Source organism: Strix uralensis, chromosome 26 (assembly GCF_047716275.1).
Source record: "Strix uralensis isolate ZFMK-TIS-50842 chromosome 26, bStrUra1, whole genome shotgun sequence".
NCBI lineage: Eukaryota > Metazoa > Chordata > Aves > Strigiformes > Strigidae > Strix > Strix uralensis.
The window spans coordinates 8003622-8019978 of NC_133997.1; the positions used below are offsets into that span (position 1 = coordinate 8003622).

The 16357-nt window shown below is 60.9% G+C and overlaps 2 protein-coding genes across 7 annotated transcripts; both read right to left on the reverse strand.

Annotated features, from left to right (window-relative positions):
- Positions 1 to 4: 4 nt before the first annotated feature.
- On the reverse strand, positions 5 to 9048 carry ROBO4 (roundabout guidance receptor 4). 6 transcript variants are annotated; one of them, XM_074850992.1, is made up of 20 exons: positions 8717 to 9048; positions 8544 to 8588; positions 8162 to 8440; positions 7946 to 8084; positions 7745 to 7872; positions 6723 to 6835; positions 6405 to 6624; positions 6195 to 6316; positions 5432 to 5603; positions 5201 to 5351; positions 4985 to 5115; positions 4093 to 4269; positions 3725 to 4010; positions 3047 to 3631; positions 2597 to 2956; positions 2327 to 2506; positions 2087 to 2236; positions 1685 to 2007; positions 1433 to 1567; positions 5 to 1336 (listed from the first exon to the last, which is right to left on the reverse strand). In XM_074850992.1, exons 1-20 carry the CDS (start codon positions 8778 to 8780, stop codon positions 1203 to 1205), a joined length of 3894 nt encoding a protein of 1297 aa, XP_074707093.1. In that variant the 5' UTR covers positions 8781 to 9048; the 3' UTR covers positions 5 to 1202. The 6 variants fall into 6 exon arrangements, with proteins under 6 accessions (XP_074707093.1, XP_074707091.1, XP_074707094.1 ...); XM_074850990.1 differs by having other exon boundaries at positions 2597 to 2959; XM_074850993.1 differs by having other exon boundaries at positions 2597 to 2716; positions 2807 to 3631.
- A 1868-nt stretch (positions 9049 to 10916) lies between these two features.
- On the reverse strand, positions 10917 to 16117 carry HEPACAM (hepatic and glial cell adhesion molecule). Its single transcript, XM_074850994.1, is given in 10 exon segments — positions 10917 to 11115; positions 11117 to 11273; positions 11275 to 11327; positions 11413 to 11483; positions 11571 to 11644; positions 12486 to 12579; positions 12688 to 12841; positions 12843 to 12970; positions 13197 to 13538; positions 15591 to 16117. Coding segments are annotated over 10 exon segments (1236 nt in total). The 5' UTR covers positions 15676 to 16117; the 3' UTR covers positions 10917 to 11037.
- Positions 16118 to 16357: the final 240 nt, after the last annotated feature.

Sequence of the window (16357 nt, forward strand, 5' to 3'; positions counted from 1 at the left end):
GGCAGGGTTGGGGACACAGGGATGTCGACATTGGGGGGGACAAGGGTGGGATGATCTTTAATTTCTGAGTGGCACCATGTAAATAGGGTTGCACAGAGCCAGTGGCCAGTGGGTAGCAGCGTGAGGGGGGACAAGGACAGTCAGAATGGACAAGGGTACTTGGGAGGGACAAGAATGCTCAGGAGGGATGAGGAGGATGCTCAGGGAGGGAGGAACCTGGGGTCAAAGACAGTTGGGAGGGACAAGGATGCTGAGGGGGGACAAGGATGCACAGGAGGGTTGAGGATCCTGGGGACAATTGGGAGGGATGAGGATGCTTGAGGAAAGATGAGGATGCTTGGGGAGACCAAGGACAGTTACGAGGGATGAGGACCCTGGGGAGGGACAAGGACGCTGGGGAGGGATGAGGAGGATGCTCAGGAGGGACAAGGACCCTGGGGACAAGGACAGTTGGGAGGGATGAGGATGCTTGGGAGGGCAAGGACAGTCACAAGGGATGAGGACTCTGGGGAGTGACAAGGACACTGGGGAGGGATGAGAATACTCAGGAGGAACAAGGACACTTGGAGGGGGTACAAGGACATTCTGGAAGGACAAGGTGGCTTGTGAGGGATGAGGACATTTGGGAGGGCCAAGGATGGCAGAGGTGGGACAAGGATGCTGAGGAAGGACAGGGACGCTCGGGAAGGACGAGGACAGTCAGAAGGAATGAGGTCAGTGGGGATGAGGATGGTCAGGGTGACAATGACCCTGGGGAAGGACAAGGACACTTGGGATGGGCAACGGTGTTTAGTTTGGATGATGGTTGGGGGGAAGAGGATGCTGGGGAGGGAGGAGGACACTGGGCAGGGATGAGGATGTTTGGGGGAGATGAGGACGCTTGGGGAGGATGAAGGTGCTGGGGAGGGATGGGGACACTTGGGAAGGACAAGGATGGGGACACTGGGGAAGGATAAGGACACTTGGGGTGGGCAATGGTACCTGGGCTGGATGAGGATGGTTGGGGGGTGAGGATGCTGGCAAAGGAGGAGGACACTTGGGGAGGATGAGGATGCTGTGGAGGGATGAAGGGCTCTAGGGATTGGTGAGGACACTTGGGGAGGACAAGGATGCTGGGGAAGGAGGGACACCTGCCCACCCCTCTGCCACCCACCCTTCACAGGTGGCTTTTGCTAGCAGAAAACCCCTTTTTGGAGAACCACTTAATAAAGCTGGATTTTAGCTGAGCTGAGGGGACTCTGGCCTTGCCGTGTCCGGCATCCTGCTCCCGTCCCTCCTGTCCCCGACTCGCCACCCACACTGGCCCAGGGACTGCCACTCCCTGACCCGTGGCCACCTGGAAAGAAAAAGAGACATTTTCCAGCACCCCACAACAGGTGACACCCCGCACAGTCCCTGGTGCCCATCACCCCAGCGTCGGGGCACCACTCACCATGCTGCGGGATGCCCGCGGCTGCCTCCATCTCGACTCCCTGAGGGACCCCCAGCGCTGTCCCCCAGTCCCAGGTAGGGATGGGGACCCCGGGTGAGAAGATCCCCTCCAAGGGTGATGGTGGCGGTGAGAGACCTGACAGGGAGAAGGCAGGAGATGGTAGCATCACTATGGTGTCACGATGGGGCCACCTTCCCTGAGGAGGTGACAATGCTCAGGGTCAGAGGGGGGGTCTGAGGACCCTTTGCTCACCCCCATAGGCCCTATCGGTGTCCTCGAGGCCAAAGTAGAGGCCATCAACAGCCACGGCCAGCGCCCGGGCAAAGCTGGCATCCAGGAGGAAGGAGCCATCGCAGGAGCTCACCAAACTGCAGCGGGCACTGGCAAAGTTGTCCTCTGAGACAGACCCCCAGCCATTCAGCAGTGACCCCCCCGGTGAGCCCCTTGATGCTGGCCGCTCTTCCTCCTCCTCCTCTTCCTCCTCCTCTTCGCCCAGCTCAGAGGCTGGTGGCCCATAGATGTAGCCATAGGTGTGTGGTGGTGAGAAGGACCGTGGCGTGGTTGGTGCTGGGAGGCTGTGGGGACACGGCAGGGAGGCTGCTGGCACTGGGAGATCCTGCCACCATCATAGAGTCCCAGGGGGATGGGACATACCTGGGGCGGGTGATGTCCTGGTCCATCTCCAGGTCCTCGGCCACCCGCTGCGGCGTGAGAACCCCATCGCTGAAAGCTGGTGAGAGGCGCCCAGTGACCGGTGACTTGTCCCTTGGGTGCCTGGTGGCTGGGGACGTGTCCTTGGGGTACCTGATGGCCAGCAACATGTCTCTTGGGTGCCTGGTCAACAGTGATGGGTCCCTGGGGTGTCTGGTGTCTAGGCACATGTCCTTGGGGTACCTGGTGACCTGGGTCATGTCCCTGGGGTACCTGTTGCCCAAGGACATGTCCCTCTGGCGTCCAGTGGCTGGGGACATCTTTTCAGGGTGCCTGGTGACTGAGGACGTGTCCCTCAGGTGCTTGCTGGCTGGGGATGTGTCCTTGGGATGCCCCATGGCTGGCGACATGTCCTCAGGGTACCTGGTGATGATAAACATGTCCCTTGAGTGCCTGGTCACCCATGAGGGGTCCCTGGGGCTCCTGGCAGCCAGGGACATGTCCTTGGGGTACCTGCTGCCCAAGAATGTGTCCTTGCAGTGACCAGGGACTGGAGACATCTCCTCAGGGTGCCTGGGGACTGGGGATGTGTCCTTGGGATGCCTGGTGACCAGTGACATGTCCTTTGGGTATCTGGTGGCCAGAAATGTGTCCCCTGGGTGCCTGGTCACTGGTGATGGGTCCCTGGGATGCCTCGTGGCTGGGGACATGTCCTTGGGGTACCTGCTGCCCAAGAACTTGTCCCTGCAGTGCCCAGGGCCTGGGGACATCTCCTCAGGGTGCCTGGGGACTGGGGATGTGTCCCTGGGGTGCCCAGTGGCTGGGAATGTGTCCCTGGGATGCCTGGTGGGTGGTGACATGTCCTCAGGGTATCTGCTGGACAGGAACATGTTCCTTGGGTGCCTGGTCACTGCTGATGGGTCCCTGGGGTGCTTGGTGGCCAGAGACATGTCCTTGCCATACCTGGTGGCCAGGACCTTGTCCCTGTGGTGCCCAGTGGCTGGGGACTTCTCCTTGGGGAGCCTAGTGACTGGAGACCTGTCCCTTGGGTGTCTGATGTCTGGGGACATGTCCTCAGGGTGCCTGGTGGCTGGTGACATGTCTCTCTGGCTCTTGGTCACTGGTGATGGGTTCCTGGGGTGCCTGGTGACTGGGGACATGTCCCTGGGGCACCTGGTGACCAGGGACATGTCCTCAGGGTGACTGGTGGCCAGGATTGTGTCCCTCTGGTGCCTGGTGGCTGGTGATGGGTCCTTGGGGTGCCTGGTGGCCGGTGACATGTCTCTGGGATGCCTGGTGACTGGTGACACAGCCTTGGGATGCTTGCTGGCCAGGAACTTGTCCTTGGGGTGCTCAGTGACCAGGGACATGTTCCTGGGGCTCTTGGTGACTGGTGACACATCCCTGGGGCTCTCGGTGACCAGGAATGTGTCCCTGGGGTGCTGGCTGGCTGGAGATGCATCCCTGGGTATCCCAGCGACCAGGGACATATCCTTCAGGTGCCTGGTGACTGGAGATGTATCCCTGGGGCACACAGTGGGTGGGGACCTGCAGGTGAAAGGGACATGGTGGCTTTTGCAGCACAGGATTGGGGTGCAGGGCACCCATCTGTGTCCCTGGGGTGGGGATACCCAGACTGACCGGGTCACTGGTGGGTGCCAGCCATGGGGTGGTCTTGGGGGTGTCCCAGTGACACCAGAGGCCAGCGAGGCACTGCCTCGACGTGGTTTTGGGGAGCTGAAGACTGGCAGCTGCTGTCGGTCCCCTCCAGCCATCACAGCAGTGGCGGTGTCACCATCATGTCCCCTTTGCTGAGGCCACCCAGCTGCCAACCCAAAATCCATTCCCCACTCGCCTCCGTTCCTGGTGACAGGGACATGTCCAGGGCCACCCGTGAGCACCGGGGTGCTGTGCACTTGGTGCAGCTCTGCGGGGGAGGACACGACACAGCGCCATAAGCCACATCCCCAGTGTCCCCTCATGTCCCCTCTTGTCCCTCCCATACACACCTCGCTTGCGGATGCGCTCCCAGGGTGCTGGGTTCGGGGTGCTGGGCTCGGTGCACACCCCAGGATGCCCCCTGTCACAGCATCCCGTGTCCCCAAGGGGCAGTGGGTGCCCCCCGTGGAGGCTGCTGCGGTTTGGGGATGTGGGGGGACCAAGGCTTGACGGCTCCAAGGACAGGGCTGGAGGGGTGAGAGTGGTCAGAGCACCCATGGGTGCTGAGCTGGGTGTCCCTTGTGCCCTCTGTCCTCAGCTCTGTCTGTCCCCAGGTCCCTGCCGCCTGCAGAAGGGGTCCCACAGCAATGGGGGGGACCCAGGTGGGGATCCCATGCTACCAGGGTGTCCGAGGCATAGGGTGGGTGTGTCAGACACCCTTTGCTGGTCCTATAGCACCCTGGGGGGTTCCAGGCACTGGGTGGGGGTCCCATGGCAGTGGGTGAGGCATCCCATGGAGCTGGGTGGGGGTCCCAGGGGACCAGGGTTGGGATGCTGGGTGGGCATCATGTGGGGGTCCCATTGGGATGGATGGGGGTCCCAAGGGCTCCTTGGAGGTGTGAAGGTCCCATGGCACTGGGTGGAGGTCCCAGTCCCCATGGGGCTCACTAGAGGGGTGGGGGTCCCATGGCATGGGGTGGGTGTCCCAGCCCTGGAGTTCACTGGAGGGGTGGGGGTCCCATGGCATTGGGCAGAGTTCCCAGTCCCCATGGGGCTCACTGGAGGGCCTCACTGGAGGGGTCCCATGGCATCAGATGGGGGTCCCCCATGGCTCTGTGTGGGGGTCCCATGACATCGGGTGGGGGTCCCATGGCATGGGGTGGGTGTCCCAGCCCTGGAGTTCACTGGAAGGGTGGGGGTCCCATGGCTCTGGGTGGGGGTCCCAGCCCCCGTAGGGCTCACTAGAGGGGTGGGGGTCCCTGCCGTCACTGCCCAGGAGCCGGCTGCTGAGGCTGCTGCTGCTGCTGAGGTTTTGGGGGGCACAGCCAGGTTTCCAGGGACCACCAAGCCATGGCGAGTCACCAGCCATCAGCCTGCGGGGTGAAAGGTGCCATCAGGGCATCTCATCCCCACCCCGCCAGGGACCCCCCCCATGTCCCCCACCCCACAGCTACTCACCTGTGGCGAGCCGCAGCGTCCTGACTGGCACGGTGCTGGCAGAGGAGGAGGAGGAGGGCGAGCAAGGCCAACCAGAGCAGCGAGCCAGTGGCCGCGATGACGGCGGGCTGCCGCAGCACCCGTGCCACCCCAGTGCTCCCCGCCATCATCCCTGCAATGGTCCCATCAACGTCACCCCCATGCCACCGCCTTGACCCCCACCCACACCCCGCCTTGCTCCCCGTCCCTTACCCAGGATGCCGCAGGTGGCATTGCTGGGGACCCCCAGCCCTGCGCTGTTGAAAGCTGCCACCTGGACACAGAATTCGGCCCCAGGGTTTGGGTGGAGGGCTTCCAGGCGGTGGGTGCCTCCGTCCACTGTCCTGTTGGTGGGGTGCTGCAAGCCCTCACCCACTGACCAGACCTGGCAGGCACCAAGAGGATGGGCCCCCTTAGATGAATCCCCTTTATGGACCTCCAGTGATGGAACCCCCTTGGATGGACCCCTTTGTATGGACCCTTTTGGATGAATGCCTCAATGGTGGATGCCCTTGGATGGTCCCCCTTAGATGAGTCCCCTTGATGGATCCCTATTAATGGAACACCCTTGGGTCATCCCTCTTAGATGAGTCCCCTTGATGGACCCCCATTGATGGATCCCTCTTGGATGACCGCTTTAGATGGAACCCCTTGGTTGAACCCACTTGGATGGACCTCCTTGGGTTAGATCCACTTGGATGACCCCCTTCTTTACACTGACCCCTTAGATGGATCTCCTGGGATGGACCTCCACGTGGTTGGCCCCTTTGGATGAACCCCCTTGTCAAGATCCTTCTTGGATGGACCCCTTGGGTGGATCCCCCCTTGGACAAGTACTCCTTGGATGGCCACCCTTGGATAGACCCCGTCTTTGACAGGCTCCCTTCTTGGATGATCCCCCTTAGACAGACCCCTTGGATGGACCTCCTTGGCCAGAAGTCTCACAACCCCACCACCTTGCCCTGTCACCCCAGACCTTGTAGCCCTGGATGATGCCATTGTGGGCCTCAGGAGGAGGTGGCTCCCAGCTCACGACCACGCTGCCGTTCCCCGTCTCAGCCTGGCCCACGGTGACGTGTTGGGGCGCCGCGCTCGGCACTGCCGGGACAGGAGTGCTGGAACCCCTGTAACCCCCAGCCGACAACCCCATCCTCCACCTGGATATCCCTGGGGACACCCAACGCACCTTCCTCGGGTATCCAGAGGTACCTGCTGTTGCTGTCCAAGCCCTGGGTCCCTCCAGCGTAGGGTCGGACCTTGAACTCGTACTTGTAGCCCCTGCGGAGCGCGGGGATGATGGCGCTGAGCTCCCTGCCCGCGTCATGTTGCACCCAGGAGGTGCTGGCAGGGAGCAGGCAGCGGTACAGCACCGTGTACCCCACCAGCACCGGCACCGGCATCACCATCTGAAGGGGATGGGAAGAGTTACGGGTCATGGTGGGACACGGGGACCCCTGTGTCCTATCCCACCCCTCCGGTGGGGACATCCTGGCATGACACCAACCCGCCAGCGGAGACGGACGGCGGCAGCGGGCAGCACGGTGCCGTTGTCCAGGTGCAGCCGCACGGCCAGCGGGTCCCGTGGCGCAGCCTCCCGACGGCCCGACGGCGCCTGGTCTGTGGGGCAGAGGGAGGCAGCGCTGGGCAGGAGCAAAGTCCCCCAGCACCTGCCCAGTAACCCACCTCAGATACCCAAGTCTGGAGACCTTGATGTCTCCCTGGATGGACCCACTCAGATGGAGCCCTTGGATGGACCCCTCTTGGATAGACCCCCTTGGACAGACAGGCTTTGATGGGTCTGTCTTGGGTGGATCCCTCTTGGATGGACCCCGTGATAGACCCCTATTGATGCGTCCCTCCTAGATGGACCCTTTGGGTGGTTACCTCTTGTTCAACCCCCCTTTAATGGGCCCCCCACCTCGGACAAACCCCCTTAAATGGACCCTCTTGGAGGAACCCACTTGGATGGAGCCCCTTGGATGGACTCCCACCTGGATGCCTCCCCTTAGATGGATCCCCTTACATGAACATGCTTGGATGGACACCTTAGATGGATCCTGTGGGATGGATGCCTTTAGATGGACCTCCTGAGATGGACTTCCCTTCAGAAGCACCCCCTTTGATGGACCCTCCTTGAATGGACCCCTTTAGATGACTCAGTTGGATGGACCCTTTTTTGATGAGCCCCTTGGATAGACTTCCTTGAATGGATATCCTTGGATGGATCCCCATGGATGGACCCCCCCTTGAACAGACACCCCATGGATGACCTCCTTGGACGGACCTCCCTTGGATGGGCCCTCCTTGGACAGACACCCCTTGGATGACCTCCCTGGATGTCCTCCTTGCATGGACTCCCCATGAGATGGACTCCCCATGGATGGACTCCCCATGAATGACCTCCTTGGATGACCCCCTTGGATGAACCCCATTAGATGGACCCCATTAGACAGATCCCATTGCGTGGACCCCCAGGTGTCCCAGGGTGCCCGTGACGGTGCAGACCATGGAAGTCCCACCACTGACCCTCCACGCGGAGGCGGGCGGTGGTGGCGGCGGTGCCCAGCTGGCTCTGTGCCGTACACACGTAGGTGCCGGCGTCGGTGGGCGTCACAGCATAGAGGCGCAACGTGTTCTCCTGGTCCACCTCATGCCTGTGGGTCATCAACTCTCCATCAGCCCCATCCCCACCTGGGGGTGGGACACCTCCACCCTGCCACCACCTACCTGCCCCAGGGCAGGTCTCCACGTTCCTTGTGCCACTGCACCTGCGGCGCCGGGTCACCTTGGGCGCTGCAGCCCAGCTCCACGGTGCTGCCGGCCACCACCGTGGCGTCACTCGGGTGCCGCGTGATGGTGGGCTTCTCTGCAGGGGGACACGGAGGACGTGGCGCCGAGGGTGGCCGTGTCACGTCCACCACCCATGGGACACCCTTGGCTTACCCAGGACGGAGACGCGGGCACCCCGGCTCTCCCTCTCGCCCGCCGCGTTGGCCGCCACGCAGACGTAGAGCCCGGAGTCGCTCCGGCGCGCCGGTGCCACCCGCAACTTCCCGTTGGTGACTGTGTACCGGTCACCCGCCAAGTCCAAGGTCACCCCATCCTTCTTCCAGGTGACGCGGGGTTCGGGGTGCCCCGAGGGGGGAACGCAGTCCAGCTCCAACGCTTGCCCCGCCGTGGCCACCAAATCACCCGGCTGCAGGCGGAAATTTTCCCGCAGCGCTGCAGTGGGGAAGGGACACCGAGGGGGGGGGGGGGTTTGTGGTGGTGAAAACGGCATTTTTTGGGGTCCTCCCCCCTCATCATCCCCACAGGGTGTCCTTACCAGCTGCGCTTTGGGGTGCCGTGGCTGTGCCGGGGGGGTGGCAGCCTGCGAGGCGACATGGAGGCCAGTGGGTGCGCTGAGTGGGCACGGTCTCAGCCCCGGTTGGGGGGGGAGGGGGCAGAGTTAAGGGTGTTTTGCGCCCCCCCCCCCCCCAACCCGGGGGCCGCACTCACCTCCCCAAGGCAGCGCGGTGAGGCAGAGCCCCAGGCCCAGCGCCGTCGCCCAGCCGCCCGCCATGCCAGCCCCAGGCAGCCTTCCCGCTGCCTCCCTAAATCCCCGTCCCTCCCCGCCAGCACCGGGACCGGATCTGGCTCCGGATGGGGGGGGACAATAGCCGGATACGGGGAGGGGGGGGCTGGGAAGTGCCGGGGGGCTGGGGGGTGGACACAAACAGCTCGGACAACCCACGGTGGTGGGAGCGCTTGGGCGCAGCGGGGCTGGCAGCACCCGGAGGCGGCGGGGTTGGGGACGCCAGTGGTTAATGAATTTAATTAATCAGAAGAAATTCCGCTCCCCACACACCCCCCCCCCTGCCATGTTCAGAGGAAGACAAATTAAGAAGAAACGAGCTCCCGGCTGGGAACACCATCAGTAGGGACCAGAGTGAACGGTCCAGGGTCTGCAAGCTGAAATTTGGGTGCCAGCCAGGTTTGTTGAGCTCATCTGGTGTCACCCACCTCTCACGTGTCCCCCCTCCACCCCGGGGGGGGACACCCTGTCCCACAAAGTCACCCAAGGGTGCCGCTGCCGGCCGGGTAGTATGTTTAGTTTATTGGTTAGTAGCGCACCCTGAGCACCCTGGGGTGCCCCAGCACCCACCCCGGGTGCCCCGGGGCCCTGCTCGCTTGGCTGGCCGCTCTCCAGTTTTCATCCTAAATCTATGTCCTGGGAAGGCCTGGGGGAGAGGCGACGGTGCGCGCCCCAAAAATGGGGGATTTTCACAGAAAATCCAGGCGTGGCAGAAGGGCAGCGCTCGGGCTGGGGAGCTGCGGGGAGGAGGGAGCCCCCCGTTTAGGCCACCTGTACGCGTGCGCGCTTGGGTGAGCTCGGACGTGAACACGGCCCCCGCTGCACGCCTGCGTGCATGGGGCTGGGTGCTGCGGCGGGTGGGCACGGCGCTCGCGGGCGGGCACTCGCTTGGCGTGCTCCACGTGTGCTCCCCACGAGCTTGCGCATGCTCTGAGCGCGTTCTTCGTTGCACGCTTCATGCGTGCTCTTCCCGCGCGCTGCACGCGCCCTCCTTCCACATGCTCTGTGCGTGCCCTCTGCAAGCACCACACGTCTGCTCTCTCTGGAAGCTCTTCGTGCGCTTGCTGCGTGCTCCGTGCGTGCCCTGTGCAAACGCTGCATGCCTGCTCGCTTCGCACACTCTCTGCATGCTCTCTTGCAAGCTTCACGTGTGCTCTTTTCTCACACTCCTTGCATGCTCTCCCGGTGTGCTCTGCATGCACGCTCTGTCCACATGCTCTCTCCACATGCTCGGTGTGCACTCTGCACAGGCTCTCTGCACGCTCCGTGCACACTTGGAGGGTAGTCCCAATGCTGGCACATGCACGTGCAAATGCCGGCGCAGTCGTATCTGCATGTTCCATGCACACCTTCTGCAGGCTCCATGCATGCTCTCTGCACGCTCCATGTACGCTTCCTCCACATTCTCTATGTGCAGGCTCTCCATGCAACCCATGCAGTCTTAGCTGCAAGCTCTGTGCAAGCTCTCTGTGCATGCTCCACGTGTGTTCTCTCTGTACACCCTTGTGCGTGCCCTCTTGCACCCTTTGTGCAGGCTCTCTGCATGCTCCAGGCGTGCTCTATCCACATGCCCTCTGCATGTCCTCTTGCGTGCTCGGTGCATGATCTGTCTGCACGCTCCATGCATGCTCTCTCCACACATTTTGTGCACACTCTCTGCAAGCTCCCTGCATGCTAACTCTGCACCGTCTGCTCACAATCTCTCTGCATGTTCCATACACGTCCTCTTGTACGCTCCATGCACACTCTCTCTCTGCATGTTTCCTCTGCACGCTCTATCTGCACGCTCTGCGCATGCTTTCTTGTGTTCTCCGCGCATGCTTGCTCTGCACGCTGTGTGCATGCCCTCTTGCATGCTCTGCAAGCGCTCTCGCTGCGCAGCACCCGCACGTTCTCTCTGCACGCTCCGTGCGTGCCCTCTCTGCGCGCTGCATGCGTGTTCTCTCTGCATGCTCTGTACGCGCCCCCTCACATGCTCTCTCCGCATGCTGTGTGCACGCTCTCTCCCATATGCTCCCAGCACATGCCCGTGCTTTCTGCGCGCTCCCCACACGCTCATCCCGGCAAGAAAGCCTTTAAAGCGACGCCCCAGGAAGACAGGGGACGGAAGAGGGGAGCTCCGGGTGGGATCAATAGCAAATTAGTGACTTTACGCCGAGCTGAATGATGCCTGGTGGCAGGAGTGGGGCCATGCTGGTGTCCCCGCTCGCTCGCCACCGCCGAAGCGCGCACATGTCCCCCCTGCTCAGGCGCTGATCTCCACGGCGTTGGCCTCCTCCTGCTCCCGGATGACGTGGACGCCAGCAGTCCGCAGCAGCCGTGGGGGCGCCGCGGGAACGTGCCGGCGATCCTGGCGGCGACCTGTGCGTCCGCGTCGAGGCGGGCGAGCGAGCTGGCGAGCGATGGTAACGACGAGTCGAACGCCCCACCGGTCCTGGCGAGCGACCGGCTGCCGGTACCGGCGAGCTCGTGTAACCCGGTTTCAACCGTGCCGCGGGGTTCGGGTGGCGAATCCTCCTCCGCCTCTGGTGAGTCCTGCCAAAAGCAAGGGTGGATGAGCGTGCAACGCACGCGAGACCCGGTGCTGCCACGCCAAGCCGGCGCCCTGCCAGCTGCTTACCTTGTCCTTGAGGATGTACAAGGCCACCGGGTTCTTGCGCTCGTGCTCACTGCTCCGCGGGATGCCCTCAGCTGCGTGGAGGCAAGGCGTTGCTTACCGTGCCGGTGGCATTGGCGTGCCCCAACCCACCGCCACCACCACGCCGGGGCAGCACTCACCCTCGTGCTTCAGGCGCTCCTCGTCCTGCTCGGCGTATTCGGAGGCCGGTTGTGTCTCTGCTTGACGCTTCTCCCTGGGGAAGGGACAGGGGATGGGGCAGCGCCGGCACCGTGCTGCGGTGAGGGAGAGGTGGGAGACAGTGGGATGGGATGGGACTGTGTGGGACGAGATGGGACAAGATGGGATGGGATGAGATGGGGTGGAATAGGATGGGATGGAATGGGACAAGATGGGATGGAAGGAGATGAGATGGGATGGGATAGAAAGGGATGGGACAGGAGAGATGGATCAAGGCGGGAAGGGAAGGGAAGGGAAGGGAAGGGAAGGGAAGGGAAGGGAAGGGAAGGGAAGGGAAGGGAAGGGAAGGGAAGGGGAAGGAAGGGAAGAGAAGAGAAGAGAAGAGAAGAGAAGAGAAGAGAAGAGAAGAGAAGAGAAGAGAGAGAGAGAAGAGAAGAGAGAGAAGAGAAGAGAAGAGAAGAGAAGAGAAGAGAAGAGAAGAGAAGAGAAGAGAAGAGAAGAGAAGAGAAGAGAAGAGAAGAGAAGAGAGAGAGAAGAGAAGAGAAGAGAAGAGAAGAGAAGAGAAGAGAAGAGAAGAGAAGAGAAGAGAAGAGAAGAGAAGAGAAGAGAAGAGAAGAGAAGAGAAGAGAAGAGAAGAGAAGAGAAGAGAAGAGAAGAGAAGAGAAGAGAAGAGAAGAGAGAAGAGAAGAGAAGAGAAGACTAAATAGGATGAGGCAAGATGGAACAAGATAAGATGGGATAGGTCAAGACAGGATGGGATGGGACAGGATGAGGTGTGATGGGATGGGACAGGACAAGATAAGATGGGAAGAGATGAGATGGAATGGGACAGGATGGGACAAGATGGGCCAGGATAAGAGAACCCCCTTTGGCTTCCATGTTACCCCCAGCCGTACTTTTTGGAGGGTTTCCAGCAGGCGCAAACAGTCACCAGGGTGACAAGGAGGAAGATGCCGCCCGTGGAGAGGATGATGTAGAGGGAGCTCCGGCCTGGGGGAGAGGAATGAGGGGGGATACCCCCCCACACCAGATTTTAGCTGGGAGCATCTGCAAGGGATGGCCAGCCCTGCAGGTGCAGGGGTAGAACGGGTGGCTTACGGTAGACAGTGAGCTTCACGGGGACGCTGCGGCCGTGGCTGATGGGGTTCTCCACCAGGCAGCTGTAGACGTCATCGTCAGCCATGAGGACGCGGGTGATGGTGAGTATCTTCTGGTCAGGGGACAGGAGCAGGCGGGAGTCGTTGCTGAGCGGCCCGCCCATCCTTCAGCCAGGTGTAGGTGGGCTTGGTGCCGTTCTCGTGTGAGCAGTTGAGAGTGAAGAACTCGCTGAGCTCCAGCACCGTCGAGGAGGCCACCAGCACTTGTGGCTTTGAGACGGGGACTGTGGGCAAGCAGGGGAACCACAGTGACGCCGTGTCTCAGGGGATGGATGGGCCCAGGGGATGGGAGGGGTGACATCAAAACCCCACCAGGGATGTAGCTTAGCTGCATGGGGTGGACAAACCCCCAGAAAAGCCTCCCAGTTGGAGAAAGCCCTCCCAAAAAGTGGTCGGGGAAGACATCCCATGGAGAACCCAACCTCCACTGGACATCCTTCTAGTGCTTACTGTCCACGGTGAGGTTGATGGTCTTCTCGCCGGTGAAAGTGTCATCGGTGATGGACACCTCCACCTCGTAAGCGCCTTCATCGGTCAACTGCAAGGGGCTGATGAGCAACGAGCCGTTCTCCAGCACCCGGATGCGGTCGCGGTAATCGGGCCGTAGGTTGCCGATGATCTCGGTGCCAATGGACTGGACGACGGTGACGGGTTTGTCACGCTTCAGCTGCCACTTGACCACCGGCTTGTCGGCGCTGGCGCTGGCGTAGCGCACCGACAGCAGCGCCGCTTTGCCCGCCGTGCCGCGGACCAGCGGCGTGGGGCTGGTGATGTTCACCCCCGCCAGCAGACCTTGGGAGAGACATTGGGGCGCCAAGTCCGGGCAGGCTGCCTGGTCCTCCAAGCCCGGAGAAAAATGGGGAACCCCTTCCCAAAGCTGTGTTGAGCACCCCCAAAATGCATCCCCAACACTGGGATGGCCAAGCACTCTGCAAGAGGGCTGTTTGCAAAGGTTCACGCATCCCCCCCCCAAATTGCATCGGGGGTGGGAGCGCTCCTGCACCCAGGGTGATGCAACCCTTTCCAAAATGCATGCATCACCCCCAAAAATGCATCAGGCGTGGGGTGTGGGTCAATGCAACCCTTTGCAAAGACGCATGAATCGCCCCCAAAAGGTGCATGGGTGGTGGGAGACCTCCTGTTGCTGGGTTGATGCAATGCTCTGTCAAAATGCATGCATTGCCCCCCAAAATGTGCATGGAGGGGGGGGGGGGGGGCGCGGGAGCTCTCCTGCATCCAGGTTAATTCACCCTTTGCGAAGATGCAGGCATCACCCCCAAAAATTGCATGGGGGCAGGAGCCCTCCCAGTGCGATGCTTCGCAAAGATGTGTGTATCACCCCCAAAACTGCAGGGGGTGGGGGGGATTTTTGCTTCCCAAGCCCATCCCCTTCGGATGCTCCGCTCCAGCCAAAACCCCCCCGCAGATGCAAAACTGCATTATGGGGGACAGCGCACGTGCATTGCTCCTCATCGCTGGTTTTAAGCCAAAAAGGGCAGGGAAAAAGTAGAAAAAAATATTTTTTGGGGGTGGAGTCCCCAAAACAGGTTTGTCCCCGAAACACTGTAACCTCATCCCCCCTCTTGCCAGCCCAGGGGTCCCCTCCGTGAACACCCATGCAGATGCCGTCACCTGACGGTGAACAAACCTCATATTGAAGAGGGGGGGAGAGTGGGAAAACCAGCTGGGGAGGGCGAAGCAGGAGCAAGAAAGGCTTTAAACAAGCCCGAAAAGTCATGGGACCTATTGGTATGCAGCGTCCGTCCGTCCGTCCTTCCCAGCAGCGCAGAGCTCGGCCCCGAAAACATGCCCCGATCCGAAAAATTTAGGGGGCCCCCGTAGGTGAAACCCAGGCACGGGATGGGGATGCAGCTTCTAACGCATCCTCGCACCCAGTGCACCCCCAAATCGCTGCTCTTTAACCATTTCGTTCCTTTTTTCACCCAGTTGCTATTTTTTTTCTCTGCTCTGGGTAATAAATTTGGGAGTTAATTCATAAATCAGGCAATATTCCTATTTCCTACAGCATCTCTGGCTTAGGGATGGGGGTCTCCCACACTTTCTGGGTGGCTTTTGCTGAAAAAACCCCACCAAAAATCCTAATTTTCCTACTATTTGATGGAATAAATCCCTATTTCCTTGGAAAAAGCACAGCGGCATTTTTGGGGTGCCCTGGCTGCAAGCCAGGCGCTTTTTTGGGGTGCAAATTAAAGCCAGCAGCATGCAAAACCAACTGGCTTTGCATCCTCAGCTCATCCGGAGGGAAATGGGCCCTCCCTGGGGCTGGTTTTGGGTCCAAACTTTGGTAAAATGGTGCAAAATTGTTACAGGTGATTTTTGGCATTGCCTGACCTGGGATGGGGTGGTTTGGGACTCACTGAACCCCAAAATGTGGGTATTTAGGGAATAAATGATGGATGCAACCGGAGTTGCGGTGCGATGGGGTGAACGGGAGCAAACCTAGAAACAGGGTGAAAAACGAGCTTTTGGGGAATGCTGAAGGATGGGTAAGAAAATAGATTTGGGGGTGCTGAAAAATGATCAAAAAAGGGGTTTGGGGGAAGATGAAAAGCAGGGGAGAAGCTTCGGGGGGGCGAGCGGTGTCGGATCCACCCCACCAGCAGGTCCCGCTTGGCTCTGGAAAAGTGTTTTTCCCAGGTTTCCCCCCTTTTTCCCTCTCCCAAGTGGAGGGGGTGCTCGATGTCGCAGCAACCCCCCCCCAAACCCCCCCTTCCTCAGGTACCGCCACCCTCGTCACCCCCCCCCCGCCATCCTCCATCTGGATACCCCCCAAAACGATGGAAAAATGGGAAAAACCATGGAAAAATGGGGAAAAAACCCTACCTGCGTGCAGCGCCAGGAGCCAGGTCACCGGCAGCAAGCAGGGGGGAGCAGGGTGGCCCCACGGGGCAGCCGGCGCTCCCCACATTTCGGGCAGGCTCGCCCCCCGAATTGCTCCGCTTCCCCACTCCGGGCACGTCCCTCGGCGCTCCCAGCTTGGCGTTCCGCCCGGCTAATTTATTTTTTTTCCCTTTTTTTTTTTTTTTTGTTCTTTCCTTTCTCAATAGAGCCCTGTGTCCTGACAGCTTTCGCCTCCCCAGCGGCCTCGAGCTGACATTTATTTGGGGGAAAAAACACACAGATTTGCAGTTTTCCCCCCGTCACCCCCCCCCATTTTCATGTGTTCCCCATCGTGGGGAGATGCTCGAGGTCGGGAGCATCCCCCCGGTGAGCCTGGCTAAGGTTTGCCATCCCCTCCGCGGACAATCCATTGGGATTTAGGGCTTCGCGTATCCCATCAAGTTGTTTTTTTTTGCAGGGGGGAGCATTTTGCCAAGCTGCCCCCGCCCCCATGAAGCCCCTCGCCCTCATTTTTTTCCTCTTGCCAGGCTTTAAAACGAAGCCGCGGTCACATCCAGGCTTCGTTCCAGCCCTGGTGTCAATTAGAGCCGGTTCCTGGGCATCGCTGAATAGGGCAGCCGGGATGCAGGGCAGGATGCCCGGAGCCACTTCCCGCCCCCTCTCTGAGACCTGCCAAGCTCATCACCCCAGTGAGCCACCCCCCGAGGAGGCTCCCCGGCCCCAAAAAGGGGTCGAGGCCTCGAGCATCT